Source organism: Bos taurus, chromosome 7 (genome assembly GCF_002263795.3).
Source record: "Bos taurus isolate L1 Dominette 01449 registration number 42190680 breed Hereford chromosome 7, ARS-UCD2.0, whole genome shotgun sequence".
In the NCBI taxonomy this organism is placed as follows: Eukaryota; Metazoa; Chordata; class Mammalia; order Artiodactyla; family Bovidae; genus Bos; species Bos taurus.
The window spans coordinates 72,354,169-72,369,952 of NC_037334.1; the positions used below are offsets into that span (position 1 = coordinate 72,354,169).

General features: G+C 41.1%; 1 protein-coding gene and 1 long non-coding RNA gene across 3 annotated transcripts in view; one reads left to right on the forward strand and one right to left on the reverse strand.

The window, feature by feature from the left end:
• Nucleotides 1-15,784, reverse strand: part of ATP10B (ATPase phospholipid transporting 10B (putative)) — a 316,602-nt gene that overhangs the window by 135,867 nt on the left and 164,951 nt on the right. Inside the window, exons 2-3 of one of the 2 annotated variants that reach the window (XM_024995294.2) lie at nt 3,877-4,171; nt 2,230-2,424 (exon numbers count right to left, since the gene is read on the reverse strand). In XM_024995294.2, the coding sequence (XP_024851062.1) occupies nt 2,230-2,424; nt 3,877-4,151 (470 nt within the window). In that variant the 5' untranslated portion in view covers nt 4,152-4,171. Of the gene's footprint in view, nt 1-460; nt 1,117-2,229; nt 2,425-3,876; nt 4,172-15,784 lie in introns of those variants that run through there. The other variant, XM_015472347.3, reaches the window with a different exon arrangement.
• LOC132345786 (uncharacterized) lies at nt 4,083-6,488 on the forward strand. The gene is made up of 2 exons (XR_009495339.1): nt 4,083-4,319; nt 6,307-6,488. It is a non-coding gene; the product is annotated as an uncharacterized lncRNA (long non-coding RNA).

Below are 15,784 nucleotides of genomic sequence, written 5' to 3' on the forward strand. Positions count from 1 at the left end.
GCAAAATTCTTAAACATCTAACACATTTACACAGCAAAGGAAATGTCACATAAATAAAGATCTCCTAGTTTTAATAAATGATGGACTCAAATCTCAATTTCTTTTGTTTTCTGCTTTATATATATATATGTATATTTATATATATATTTATATATAATATATACGGTATATATATAATAGTATCCCTAAGCAAAACATAGCTTTCATTATTTTTAAAAATTTGTGTCCATTTAAAATTTGCCTATAAAATGCTACTACTGGTGTGTGTGTGTGTATATATATATATATATATATATATATATATATTTATATATTCCCCATTGTGGAGAATCAAACATCTTCACTACAATAAAATAATGCTATCTCCCTACCCCATCCTTTCATAAACAGCTGCTGCAGTGGCAGCAGCCACAGAAAGATCAGAGCTGGGGTCAAGACTTCCCCGGGTGTTCGGCTTTACCTGCTATAGACGAGGCACTCTCGGCTATTGATCACTTTATCAGATTTGTACCTCCGGAGGTCTTCCCAAGCATCCTTGATGGCAGTGACTGCCAGGATGATACAGATTGGTATCACGCTCACCTCTGGCTGGAATGCATTGACCACGGGGATAAAATTCAGAACCACGATGCCCACAAAATAGAAGTTGGCAAACCGGTGCAGCTGCTCAAAGATGTTCTTGGGTATAAAGGACAACACAGTGTACTTGCTGGTCTTGATTTGATTCCCATGATAATGTCTGTTGGGGTTCTCTTTGTGGGCCCATCTTTCAAAGGGCAGGTTGGAAACCACCACTCGTTTCTTGTCTTCTTTCCTTTTCCGCCTTTTCTTGCCTTCCTTTCTCATCTCTGCTCAATCCTGTCTCTAACTCTTATAGCAGGACACTCGAGTTTCCCATAAAAGAAGTTCTTTTCTGATCATTTCCATTGTTCAGCTGCCAGCAAGTGATGACATCTTTGATTTGCCTTCTTGGCTGAAAATTTCTCTCTGTTTTCAAAAGGAAAACTAAAAATAAAAAGCCAGTATATAAACACTAAGGGACAAGGATGTCAAGGAAAGAGCTTGCAGAGAACAGGTGTGTATCCACTGGTCACTTCCTTCTACTTGTTGAGACTCCACCTGTTGGAATGCAGACGTCATTTACAGGTAGCTTCCTTTTCCACCCCAGGCAACCCAGAACAGGTGTGCCAACTCTGGGTCCTAAAACCTACCTGGTTAAGTTCTAAAGGCAAGGATTTACAGCCAAGAGCCACAGATGCTCTAAAAATGGTATATATTTTCTGGTTTGGAGACATTGCCCACGAGTCTTCAAAGAGCTGTTCCTGAAGTTGGTCTCCTGAGATGAGTCAGTCAATTTCAGAGTTTAATTCTTAAAGGAAAAAAAAAAACAACTATCTATCTCTCTGTCTACTATTTGGCTGTGCCAGGTCTTAGTTGGGGCACTTGAGATCTTCATATAACATGTGGGACTTTCAAATGTGGCATGCAAGATCTTCAGTTGCAGAATGTGGGATTTACTTCCCTGACCAGGGATTGAACCTGGGTCCTTTGCATTGGGAGCGTGGCGTCTTAGCTTCTGGCCCACAGTGGAAATTCCTAGAGTTTAAGTCTTGAGCTTTCTATCCTCCTCTTAATAATGTAACATCCTAGGTTTAATAATATGGCGTTTAGAAAGAAAGTGAAATTGCTCAGTCGTGTCTGACTCTTTGCGACCCCATGGACTGTGGCCTACCAGGCTCCTCAGTCTGTTGGATTTTCCAGGCAAGAATACTGGAGTGGGTTGCCATTTCCTTCTCCAGGGGATCTTCCTGACTCGGGGATCAAACCCAGGTCTCCCTCATTGTAGGCAGACGCTTTACCATCTGAACTACCAGGGAAGCCCTAATATGGTGTTCACATGAGTTAAATTAAGGTTTCTAAACCTCAGCACTAGTGACATTTTGGACAGGATCATAATCTTTGTTGTGGGAGGTTTTCCTGTATATTGTAAAATGTTTAGCATCATCCTTGGTTTTAGCCACCACATTCCAGTAGGACCTTCCTTCCCAATATGGCAACCAAAAATGTCTCTAAAACAGTTCAGAAGTTCCTTTCATGGGAAAATTGCCCTGGTTGAGTATCATTGAATTAAGTGAATTGAAAAAAAAAGTGAGAAGAGAGACCAACTTTTTGAGGATGCTAATAAGTTTACACAATCCACAGAGAAAACAGAGGAATACTTGCTCTTACCGTTCGTATATCTGGATGTTGGAGCAGTTAATCTGTCTATCAAAGCGGTATCTCCTAAAGTCCTCCATGCCATCTTTGACCATGATGATGAACAGGACAATGGCCAATGGTAACATGGTGATTTCCCTGTGGAAGACTTCCAAGGTGGGAATCCAGTTCAGAATCACCAGGAACAGGAAATAGAGGTTAGCCCATCTGGAGGGGGCAAGAAAGGTGTGAGTGAAAACTATGGAGAAGAAAAATATAGTTGACACACTATTTCTTCCCCACTATTGCTGCTAAGTCACTTCAGTCATGTCCAAATCTGTGCAACCCCATAGACGGCAGCCCACCAGGCTCCCCCATCCCTGGGATTCTCCAGCTAAGAATCCTGGAGTGGGTTGCCATTTCCTTCTCCAATGCATGAAAGTGAAAAGTGAAAGTGAAGTCGCTCAGTCGTATCTGACTCTTAGCGACCCCATGGACTGCAGCCCACCAGGCTCCTCTGTCCATGGGATTTTCCAGGCAAGAGTACTGGAGTGGGGTTGCCATTGCCTTCTCCTCCCTACTACTAGCTCTTACTAACTAATATGACATTCTCTTTCAGTGTCACCTTGAACGTCACGGTAAGGGCTTTGAAGTCAAATCCATCTAAAATGAAGATAGTACTACATACTTTAAAGGTTTTCTATACTTATTACATGGGATGGTATTTACTATGTATGCAATAGAGGGTTCCAGAGTATAGTAGTTGCTCGATAAATGGTAGGTGCTAATAATTACAAAATTTAGGATAATGTCTGGATGCATACTTTGCTTTATAATTAAAATATAATTTTGCCTATATTATCTCAAAACAATGACTTGCAAGTTTTAAGCTTTCCAAGGTACATCTTGCTCCTTCTTGCCACATTGCCTTCACACATAAGGGTCTGCCTGAAAGAACATTCTTCTGGCTCCCTTTTCTGACTTCTCTCTGCCTCTTTCCACCTGGTTAATGCATTCTTTTCTTTCAGGTTAGACTTCCACTGTCCCTTCCTCCTGGAAGTCTTTCTTGACTTTCCTAACTAGGCCTGATTTCTCTTGTGTTCATTCTAACAACAACACATACCTCTCCTTGGAAGTACCTATGTGAATTACAGCTTACACCAATTTATATAACTTCTGGGCTTCCCAGGCAGCGCTAGTGGTAAAGAACCTGACTGCCAATACAGGAGACACAAGAGACATAGGTTCAATCCCTGGGTTGGGAAGATCCACCAGGGTAGGAAATGGCAACTCACTCCAGTACTCTTGCCTGGAGAATCCCATGGACAGAGGAGCCTGGCGGGCTACAGTCCACAGGGTCACAAAGAGACATGACTGAAGTGACTTAGCAAGCATATAATTCCTAAAATTAACATCTGGTTTCCTTCATTAGCCAACATAGTCAGGACAATTCGTCTTTCTTTTTTTCTCCCTCATCTATCTCTAATACACAACACAAGACCTAACACCGAGTAGAATCTGATAAATATTGAATGAGCAAATGAACGAATGACAAAGCTTCCCAAGGTACATGCATTTGGATACTAAATGAAAGGTAGCCCAGAAAGCAGCATTTCTGAATTCATCCAAGTGGCAAACGCATGGTTAAAGCACACAGCGTTCAGCCAGGCGGTCGTGTACCTGTGAAACTGCTCTAGGAGATTCCGGGGCAGGAAGGTGAAGAGGGTGTACTTGGTTGTGCAGATTCTGTTGCTGGGGTATCGCCTGGAGAACTTTGCCCAGTCCTGGTGGAACGCGTGATTGTTGGGGAACACGACCCGCTGCTGCGCGGGATTGTAGTTCCGCGTCTCCTTCTCTGCGAGCAGCAGCGGCGTGGCTTCCGACGGAGACTGGGGGCAGCCGTCTCTGACTCGCCTCTGCCACCGGTGCCAAGACGAGTCCACTGAGAGGGCCATGTCTCATAGCAAGCTCCGATCTGAAAAAGGACACAGGAGGTTACCGTGGTCAGGAGAAATATGTATTGTGTCAGCTTAACACATGGCTATGGTTAAGAGAAACAGGTGGGATATTGGCCTATCCATGTGTCCATCCAAAACCATCCATGGTAGGCTGTGGAACAGAAGGTGAGAAAAATAGGTTTAATCCCTATAATCCTTATATGATAGAGTGAGAGACATTAAGCTAACAATCACATAAATAGTGACTTCCCTGGTAGTCCAGTGGTTAAGAATCCACCTGTCAATGCAGGGGACACAGGTTCGATCCCTTGTCCAGGAAGATTCCACATGCTGGGGAACAACTAAGCCTATGCCCCACAACTACTCAGCCTGCACTCCGAAGCAAGGAAAGCCACTGCAGTGATAAGCCTGCACACCACAACTAGAGGAGGAACCCCTGCTTGCTACAACTAGAGAAAGCCTGCGAGCAGTAACAAAGACCCATCACAGCCAAATAGAAAAATATAATTTTTAAAAATCACATAAATAAAAGTACTATGAAAGCACTGAAGCTGGTGGGTGGTATGGGGAGTAAGTATACTCACTGGGGCAAAAGCATAGCCATGAGGGCTATGGCCCCAGGGATCAGAATTCTAGCTGTGATTCATCCCTGACTCCAAACTGTCCCTTCATCTCTCTGGTGTTCAGTTTTCTCACCAGAATATGAGGAGATCTAGTCTTGCCTGGAAAATCCCATGGGTGGAGGAGCCTGGTAGGCTGCAGTCCATGGGGTCCCTAAGAGTCAGACACGGCTGAGCGACTTCACTTTCACTTTTCACTTTCATGCATTGGAGAAGGAAATGGCAACCCACTCCAGTGTTCTTGCCTGGAGAATCCCATGGACAGAGGAGCCTGGTGGGCTGTAATCCATGGGGTCGTTAAGAGTCGGACACGACTGGTGACTTCACTTTCACTTTTCATTTCATGCTTTGGAGAAGGCAATGGCACACCACTCCAGTACTCTTGCCTGGAAAATCCCATGGACAGAGGAGCCTGGTGGGCTGAAGTCCATGGGGTCTCGAAGAGTCAGACATGACTGAGCGACTTCACTTTCACTTTTCACTTTCATGCATTGGAGAAGGAAATGGCAACCCACTCCAGTGTTCTTGCCTGGAGAATCTCAGGAATGGGGGAGCCTGGTGGGCTGCTGTCTCTGGGGTCGCACAGAGTCGGACACGACTGAAGCAACTTAGCAGCAGCAGCAGTCTTACTCAACTTTTTTCACAAGCTTTTTGTGAGGAACAAATTGGACAGTATGTGAAGTAAGTGGAGATGTATCTTAAGGGGAAAGATATTTATTCTTCAGGTTTTCTCTCTCTCTAAAATTTCTGATACTGATGATATTTCAGAGAACCTCATCTGTGGTCAGAACCTCACATGAGAGTAATTGGTGAAACAAAGGAGAAAGTTTATTTCTAGGAAATTTGGGCCTGAGGTGAGCGGACTTCACTAAATGTGCTTCTATGAACACACAGGGTTTTTCTGATTTGGTTGTCGGGGGCGGGGGTTTTCCTTCTCTCCTTTTCATTTGGTGGTTTCTGAAATTGAGTGCTTAGTCTGAGATGGAGGAAGCAGGCTGATTTTTCTAGGGTATTCCAGGTTCTGAGCTCTTCTAACAACTTATTGACTAGAGACATATTAATACATCTTTTTTACCTAAACATTATTGACCAGAGACTTTTCAATATTCACTTACATAACAAATCACTAGCCATAGGTGTTAATTTCTGCAAAAATCCCCCAGTCAATAACATGTTAATAGAACCTATAATAAAGCTTCCAAGGTTCCTTTTGGTCATATTTTGCTTAGAGATCCAGAAGAATCTATTCAAATACATAATTTATAAGGTTAGAAGTTGTACAGAGTTTTCTTCTCACCTAGTAGGCTTGCAGAATGATTTTCTTTTGAATAAATGGATGAGTGAATGTCAGGTATTATTAATCTTACAGTGACCAACTCCATCTGTCATTGAAAGTGGGATTCACTAAAGGAGAAAAAGTTCCATTTCTCGTTTAAATGGTAATATTTTATCTTCCTGATGCTCCTATGATCTGACCCTTATCCTAATTCTCCTCATGACTTTAATCAATCCAAATGATTTCCAATTCATAGACCCCAAGGCTGCAAGAAGCTCTTCGGAGACTTAAGTGAGCCCTTGTATCAAGCATGAAAAAGTAAATGCAATTACTGATGCCCATCATGATGTGACCAAAAGCAATATTTTGACAGCTGGTAAGACTGAAATAATAATATATATCTTTTTCCTCATTATTAAAATAAATGTCCTTTTCACAGATTCTTTTTTATAAAATATTATGATTGTAAAAGAAAAGGAAATGAAAAGATCATTCATGAATAGAATAGAAAATGCAAATGAGAAATCTTGCCTTGGCTAATGCCATACATATGAGACATCTCTCAGTTTTATGTGATAAGATCTTCATAAAGGAAGATTGGATTGATATGGGAGATGCAGGTATTTTAGGTAAGGTAATTTAGAAAGTCCATTTATCATATCACGTTCCTTTTCTTCTTTATTAACAATGTTAACTAAGCGTCCATAAAAATAAAACAGATATAAAATGGATGTCAAATTAGTAGATGAAAGCTTGATGAGGAGCTGAATATCCACATAGCTTCAAAGTCTTTTTCCTTCAAATTATTAATTACAATGGTTTTAAAAAAGAGAAGCACTTTGTAGTGGAGAAATATGGCAGACACCAGCTTCTCCAAGAGATCAAAGCAAACATCACCTATTTGGGGATAATTTGATATCTTAAGCCCCTTGACACAATATACTGAGAAGGACATCGCTTCTGTGGAAAACACAGGGAAACAATGAAAAATCTCAAACTGAGGGCTAGTCTACAAAATAACTGGCTTAGGTTTTTCAAATGTCAAAGGTCAAAGAAAAGCAGAGGAACAGTTTCTGATTAAAGAAGGTTAAAATGTAATGTGAGATCCTGGATTGGCTCCTGGACAGGGGGAGATCAAAGAGGTATAAAAGACATTACTGGACAATGGGGAAAATTTAAACATGAAGTGCGGATTAGAAACAGGATTTTAATAATGTTAACTCTCCTGATGATGATAAATATATGGCACTTATATAAGAAATTGTTCTTGTTTGTAGGAAATCCATCCTAAAGTAGTTATGGGTAAAGGGGCAAGACATTGCAATGATTCAGAAAACAATAGGCTTAACTACTATATTTAAAATGGATAACCAACAAGGACCTACTGTACAGCACAGGAAACTCTTCTCAGTGTTATGTGGCAGCCTGGATGGGAGTAGGATTTGGGAGAGAATGGATACATGCACACGTATAGCTGAGTCCCTTTGCCGTTCACTTGAAACTGTCACAACATTGTTAATCAGCTATACCCTAACACAAAATAAAAAGTTTAAGTTGGTGGGGGGTGGGGGGGAACATCCTTTGGGGAAGAGTCCTCAGACTGTCTTCTCTGACTACCAACTGCAGTGACCCCAGAGGTCAGCTTCTAAGCTCTCCAGGCTGCTGGCACAGGCGGAGAGTCACAGGGAGGAAATGTAAACAGGCCCGGAGGTGCTGGATGGCTGGAGGGATGAGAGTCCTGTCTCCACCCGCCCAGGTCAATCAGAGGAAGCGGGTGGGAGGTTAACTGTTAATCAGCTATACTCCATACAAAATAAAGTTTTGTGTTTTTTTTAAAGAAATAAAATATGTTTGTGTGTAAAGTGTGTATCTATGTGTATATGTATATAGACACCATTAGCTAGGTAGAAGGTTGTAAGAGGGTGTTCCAGGTAGAACTGGTTCTAGAAACAAAATTCACAGGACTCTCCCATAGAGGTAGCAAAAGGAGAGCGTGTAGAGATGACAAGGGCCAGGTGGCCTATTAAGGCTATTTATGATGCTGAGGGGAAGAAGCCCTGGAGACTGTCAGGCAGGGACCCAAGGACCAGAGCTGTGGGCCCCAGGCCGTGCTCTGCTGGAAGCGCAAAGCAATGGGCTGGAGGGGCAAGATGGACAAACTCCTTGACCCACTGCTTCCCCCTTGCTCCTGATAAGTTACTTCCTTGCAAAAGTAGAACAGGAAACAAAGGGGGATTGTGTAATCCTTTTATCTGAGGTGTGGTTTTAATTGCTTTCAGAAAGGGAGGGGCATATCTGAAGCAACTCTCCAAGGTCCTTCTAATTGTAAAGTCTTCCTCTCATTCTAATTTTTCAACATGGCACCTCCCACTAACAATAAACTTGGGGATTATTTGATTTTGCTAATTAACACTCCAGTCACCTCTGCTTGTAGCAGTAATCCTCTCGGGTATTAATATCACTTTTCCACTGCGCAGGATTTCCTCTAGATGGGGGTGTGTGGAGGGACCATTCTTCTATGGTGGATCATGGGTCTAAAATACTGGGTTAATTACAGTTTGTTAACAAATTTTGTTCTTATTCCCAAATTTACTCCGTCCTGCCTGGCTCACATTTTCAATTAATTCTAGTTCTTTTCTTTTACATTTTAATGAACTCAACTAAACCCCATCTTTAGCAAATTCCATTTTTATTATAGGGGTCAATTAAATAAAAGCCATGGGTTGCAAAGAGCCCGGCACGACTGAGCTTAAGATTAACACTTTTACTTTTCAAACAGTTATTCATTGAAACAAGCAAACAAAAAAACCACTTATTAAACTTTTCGTTTTGTACCAGGTGAGTAAAACCTAGACATCTATCCCTTTCCTCTTGGAGCTTGCATTCTAGTGAGGCTGAGAGATTTTATTTTACTATTATTTTTAAAATTTATTTATTTTTAATAACCCATTAATTAGTTTTTATTTCATGGTTTCTGCTTTTTGCATTCTGTTTAAGAAATTGTTCCTATCTCTAATATCATGAACATATTCTTAATTGACTTAGGGGAATTCCTAAACTTTAGCTGAGAGATTTTAAGCACACACTGATAGAAATAGGTACATATTCACCAATCAGGATAAGGGCCACAAAAGAGAAGAGGGTACTGTGTGACTGCAAGACAGAGGGATATGACCTTGTCCCTGAGCAGGTAGAATTCACTGAGCTGAGATTAGGGGATTACAGGTAACTGGATGAAATAGTGAGTGTGTGTTATATGTGTGTAAATACATGTGTAAGTGTCTGGAAGTAAGTGAGCAGCTTAGCAAGAAGTCACACATGCAAGCTTCCTGCACCTAGAGAAAACATGTTGAATTTAAAAATGGAAAGAAGACCCAAGTGGGACTATAAACGGTAAAACTGGTTACTAGAGAATTATTTTCCCTTCATGTACTGTTCTCTACAAAGTGTATCAGTTGGTCAGGGCCAGGGGAGGTGGGGAATCCTATAAAACTAAATTTAATCTACACTTAGATTCTTGATAAATAGTACACTATCCTGACATTAGAATTAATTAGAATGTAAGAAAGTTTGGTGGGTTTTTAAAGCACTCCACCCTGAGGACAAATAGTATAAACTCACAAAAACAATTTCCTGTCAGACACCGAGTTAAACAATAACCACCATAGAAGAAATAGTCTAGGGTTAATGTGTCTTTAAATCATTTAATTACCTCAGTTTTCCCCAAATTGCAAGCATTTCCAATTTTTGCTGTACCCTAATATTATTTGTTTTATTAAATGCAGTATATTTTAAGTCAGCTCACTTTTAAAAAGCTTAATCACCTTTGGCTTTGTGCTAAAACATTGATATTAGGGCTTGAGACATTATTTTTTTAATAGATACTAATAAGACCTACTTTTATCAAAATAAAAACTGTTGGTCTGTTACTACAACATTTGCTCCAGACCATCTATTCCTCTGTTTGCTGTCTGGGAATCAGGTTCAGAAATATCACCAGTCACTCAGTATCAGTCGTTTTCATTATCTGCAGCTTACCAACTACTGCAGGAAAGGCTACTAATATGTTTTGTAAGGTATTTGTTCCCTATAGATGTTTTGGGGAACAAAACTCAAAACAACAAAGGCAACAACAAAAGGTTTTTCATCAGCCCCAAATTAAAGAAAAAATCCACTGACCACGTTCCTATCCATTCCCCAAACGTTTTACTAGATCAAGGAAAGATTTTCAATAAAACTCATCAATTTCTTATTCATTTTGCCTTTTCCATTTATTTTGATTGGATTTGCTTGAGGAAATGGCCTTCACCCTATGTAGTTGTCTACCTACATTACTCATACCCATTTTACAGATGAAGAAACAAAAATAAAGGAAATAGAATACCGTCTCCATAGAAACTGTCATTTCTTTCTACTCCCTTTCAGGAAAACCTGCAATTACTAGAATCCAAGATGTAATCCCTTCACCCCCTCACACACACACTTCAGTATTTTGAACCCAGGATATGTCATATATTTAAGTTTCTTTTATGATGTAGACCATTTTTAAAGTCTTTATTGAATTTGTCACAACACAGTTACTTCTGTTTCATGTTTTGGTTTTTGGCCACAAGGCATGTGGGATTTTAGTTTCCCAACTAGGGATTGAACCTGCACCCCCTGTATTAGAAGACGAAGTCTTAACCACTGGACCACCAGGGACTTCTTTATGTTACATTATTGATATGGTTATATACAGTTATGTTTCTTTTTTTTTTTCTTTTTACCCTCACAACATTATTCAATTGATAGCATTTTTGATTCAAGAAAATACATTTAGTTACAGGCCAGAAAACAGAAATCATGGTTTGAAAGCCATTCACTAAGGTTTCTAGCTCTGGGACCTGCCCAGGAAAGTTCAGTAAAGCTTGCTATGAAAGGAATGGTCAAAGGGGAGAATGGTCAAAAGGGAGACCTTATCCTGCAGCAGAGTTCAGCTAGGCTAGAAGCCTCGAGGACAGCTCAACTTTAGAGCCTTCACTGGCCGTGAACTCAGCTACAGGAGTTTACATACAGCTGCTGTGTGCTCACAGTTCCTGCAAGCACCGGATGTGCTCTGTCCTCCCCAAAGGGAAGGGCAAGAGCTGTGATTGTGCCTCATTCACAGACTACAAAACGTGTCCTATAATTAGGATGCCAGATGCTGCCTTCCTCCAGAGAGGAAGCAATACTGAATAAGAACTGAGTCTGAAGGACCTTGCATAGAGTGGGGTGGAGATGGCTGCCTTTAGAGATTGGTGAAAGTGGGGACTAGCGTGAAAGGAGTTGGGGAATGAGAAAGAAACAGCAATCACCTTAAATATTAACCAAAGGATGCAGTTCTGTAGAACAGGGTTCCCCAATCCCCAGGATCTAAAGCCTGATGATCTGTGATGGAAGCTGATGTAATAATAATGGAAATGAAGTGCACAATAAATGTAATGCCCTTGAATCATCTCGAAACCATCCCCCATCTCCCTGGTCCACGGAAAAACTGCCTTCCATGAAACCAGTCCCTGGTGCTGAAAAGGTTGCGGACCACTGCTGTTGAAGATAATGAAAATACTTGACAAATGAAATCCTTATAGATGAACCTGTGCGGGAAAGGAATAATCAAAGACAGATTTTTATAAGACTTAGGTATCATAACATGCCCCACTCAGAATTCATCCTAAGTCTAGGTGGTGCTTTTGTCCCTGATTGATTTTCTGTTAGCTTCTAAGTCCATGAAAGCCTTACTCCAACAGATTTTCAAAGACAACTATTTTTTTAAACAGATGAGATTATTTTTGTAGTCTGCCATGTTAAACGTCATTATCCCCCAAGTTCATTAGTGTTTAGGACATCACCAGTTATGTAGCAAGTTGATTTCCCATTCAGTGTATTTGGAGCTCAAACCTCATTCATGGGCACTGGATGGGGGTAATCCCTTTGCCTACTTGCCATCTCCATTGCTTTGCTGGATATCACAATTTAACATATCTAGAAGTCTTGGATTCTCCCCAAAATTCATTTTGGTTCCAACAGTCTTTATTTTCATGAATAGCATCTTCAATTACCCAAAGGATCATTGCTACTCAGTCATGTCTAAGTCTTTGCTACCCTATGGACTGCAGCACACCAGGCCTCCCTGTTCTTCACCATCTCCTGGAGCTTGATCAAACTCATGTCTTTGGAGTTGGTGATGCCATTCAACCATCTCATCCTCTGTCATCCCCTTCTCCCACCTTCAATCTTTCCCAGCATCAGGGTCTTTTCCAATGAGTCAGCTCTTTGCATCCAGTGGCCAAAGTACAGGAGTTTCAGCTTCAGCATCAGTCCTTCCAGTGAATATTCAGGACTGATTTCCTTTAAAATTGACTGGTTGGATCTCCTTGCAGTCCAACGGACTCTCAAGAGTCTTCTCCAACACCATAGTTCAAAAGCATCAATTCTTCGGCGCTCAGCCTTCTTTATGGTCCAACTCTCACATCTGTACATGACTACTGGAAAAACCATAGCTTTGACTAGTGGAAACTTTGTCAGGAAAGTAATGTCTCTGCTTTTTAATATGCTGTCTAGGTTGGCCATAGCTTTTATTCCAAGGAGCAAGCATCTTTTAATTTCTTGGTTGCAGTCACCATATGCAGTGATTTTAGTCTGCATTTTAGTCCAAGACAATAGTCTGTCACTATATGTGTTTCCCCATCTATTTTTCCATGAAGTGGTGGGACCGGATGCCACGATCTTAGTTTTTTTGACTGTTGAGTTTTTTTTTTTTTTAATTTATTTATTTTAATTGGAGGCTAATTACTTTACAATATTGTATTGGTTCTGCCACACATCAACATGAATCCACCACGGGCGTACACGTGTTCCCCATCCTGAACCCCCCTTCCACCTCCCTCCCCGTACCATCCCTCTGGGTCAGCTTTTTCACTCTCTTCTTTCACTTTCATCAAGAGGCTCTTTAGTTCTTCGCTTTCTGCCATGAGGGTGATGTCATCTGCATATCTGAGGTTATTGATATTTCCCCCAGCAATCTTGATTCCAGTTTGTACTTCATCCAGCCCAGCATTTCGTATGATGTACTCTGCTTGTAAGTTAAATAAGCAGGGTGACAATATACAGCCTTGTTGTAATCCTTTCCCAATTTGAAACCAGTCTGTTGTACCATGTCCAGTTCTAATTGTTGCTTCCTGACCTGCATACAGATTTCTCAGGAGGCAGGTCAGGTGGTCTGGTATTCTCATTTCTTTAAGAATTTTTCACAGTTTGTTGTGATCCACACAGTCGAAGGCTTTGGCGTAGTCAATGAAGCAGAAGTCAATGTTTTTCTAGAGTTCTCTTGCTTTTTGTATGATCCAGTGGATGTTGGCAATTTGATCTCTGGTTCCTCTGCCTTTTCTAAATCCACCTTGAATATTTGGAAGTTCTTGCTTCATGTACTGTTGAAGCCTGGCTTGGAGAATTCTGAGCATTATTTTGCTAGCATGTGAAATTAGTGCAATTGTGCAGTAGTTTGGACATTACTTGGCACCGCCCTTCTTTGCGATTGGAATGAAAACTGACCTTTTCCAGTCCTGTGGCCACTGCTGAGTTTTCCAAATTTGCTGGCATATTGAGTGCAAAATTTTAACATCATCATCTTTTAAGATTTGAAATAATTCAGCTGGAATTTCATCATCTCCACCAGCTTTGTTTGTAGTGATGCCTCCTAAGGCCCACTTGAGTTCGCATTCCAGGATGCCTGGCTTTAGGTAAGTGATCACACTACTGTGGTTATCTGGGTCATGAAGATCTTTTTTGTAGAGTTCCTCTGTGTATTCTTGCCACCTCTTCTTAATACCTTCTGCTTCTGTTAGGTCCATATCATTTCTGTCCTTTATTGTTTCCATCTTTGCCTGAAATGTCCCCTTGGTATCTCTAATTTTCTTGAAGAGATCTCTAGTCTTTTCCATTCTATTGTTTTCCTCTATTTCTTTGCATTGATCACTGGGGAAGGCTTTCTTATCTCTCCTTGCTTTTCTTTGGAACTCTGTATTCAGATGGGTATATCTTTCCTTTTCTCCTTTGCCTTTAGCTTCTCTTCTTTCCTCAGCCATTTGTATGGCCTCTGCAGACAACAATTTTGCCTTTTTTTCCCTTAGGGATGGTTTTGATCACCACCTCTCGTACAATGTTACAAACCTGCGTCAATCGTTCTTCAGGCGTTCTATCAGTTCTAATGCTTTGAATCCATTTGCCATTTCCACTGTATAATTGTATGAGATTTGATTTAGGTCTTACCTGAATGGCCTATGATTTTCCTACTAGGACCTAGTCAAAGAATCTAGTCATTATCTCTGATTCCTGCTTCATTTGCTACAGCCAATCTCTTTTTGGTCTATCCATTTTTGTCTTCTAAATATTCTTCAAATCCATCTGCTTCTCAACATTTCTACTGTTTTCTAATAAAAGGCATTAGCATCTCTTGTCTTGGATGAATTGCAACAAACTTTTAACTGGCTCCTACAGCCTTGCTTGTTGCCTTTCCAATCTAGCCTTCACACAGCAGCCAGAGCTATTTTTCTAAAGTGCAAATTAGATCACGTCAGTTCTCTTCTTATGCTCTTTATGGTTGCCTTTGCACAAAACCTAGACTTCTCATTGTGGCCTACATTTCTTCATATGATGCAGCTCCTGCCTACCCCTTTCCTTCCTGCTCAGTATTCTCAAATACCCAAGCTCTCCTCTCTCTCTCTCTTATATCTAGGTGCACAGATCTAGGTATTTAGCAGTTCCTTAAAAGCTCTTTTTTCACTTTCATGTATTAGTCAGGCTAACCTATGCAAGGGCCTTCCCTTGTGGCTCAGTGGTAAAGAATCCCCCTGCAAATGTAGGAGACCTGGGTTCAATCCCTGGGTCATGAAGATCCCCTGGAGAAGGAAATGCAACCCACTCCAGTATTCTTGCCTGGAAAATCCCATGGTCAGAGGAGCCTGGTGAGCTTCAGTCCATGGGGTCGAAAAGAGTCAGACATGACTTAGTGACTAAACAATAGCAACAAAAGCTATGTTAGCTTGTGAAACAAATAAGGCTCCAAATCTCAGTGGTTTAGCACAACCTACAAAGAATCTAGAGGTCCACGTAACTTGCTCCCATCCAGAGTCTTATGGATCCAGACTCCCTCTCCACATCACGATCTCAACATGTGACTTTAAATGTAGCCATAACAAGGAACCATAAGTGAATAACATTACTTTGCTCAAAGTCAAATGGCCGGAATCAGTCACATGGCCTCACCCTGACTGCAAAGGAAGCTGGGCTACTCGGGAAGCACAAAGAATCTTTGGTGGGTATTAGCCATTCTCTGCCAGGTCCCAGATTAAAAGACATTTAGTCAGAGAGTTAAACAACAGATGAATCCAGTGAGGGCTATTGGAGTAATGTGGACGATAACAACATGACATGGTCAGACTTGTCATTATTGCTGTTAGCTGGAGAAAGAGTTTATATTTTCCAAACACCCTGACACCTCAACTTGGGTGTCATACTACAAATTTGAGGCCAAGAGAGTAGCCCCTAAACTCTCATCCTATACTTTTCCCTGAGCTAGGCCACTGACAGCAAGAGGTCAGAGTATTCAATGCCCTCCTGGCATAGTCTGTAGATGGAACACATTCTATGCTGCATGCTGTTGCTGTTAAGTCGCTTCAGTCGTGTCCGACTCTGTGCGACCCCATAGACGGCAGCCC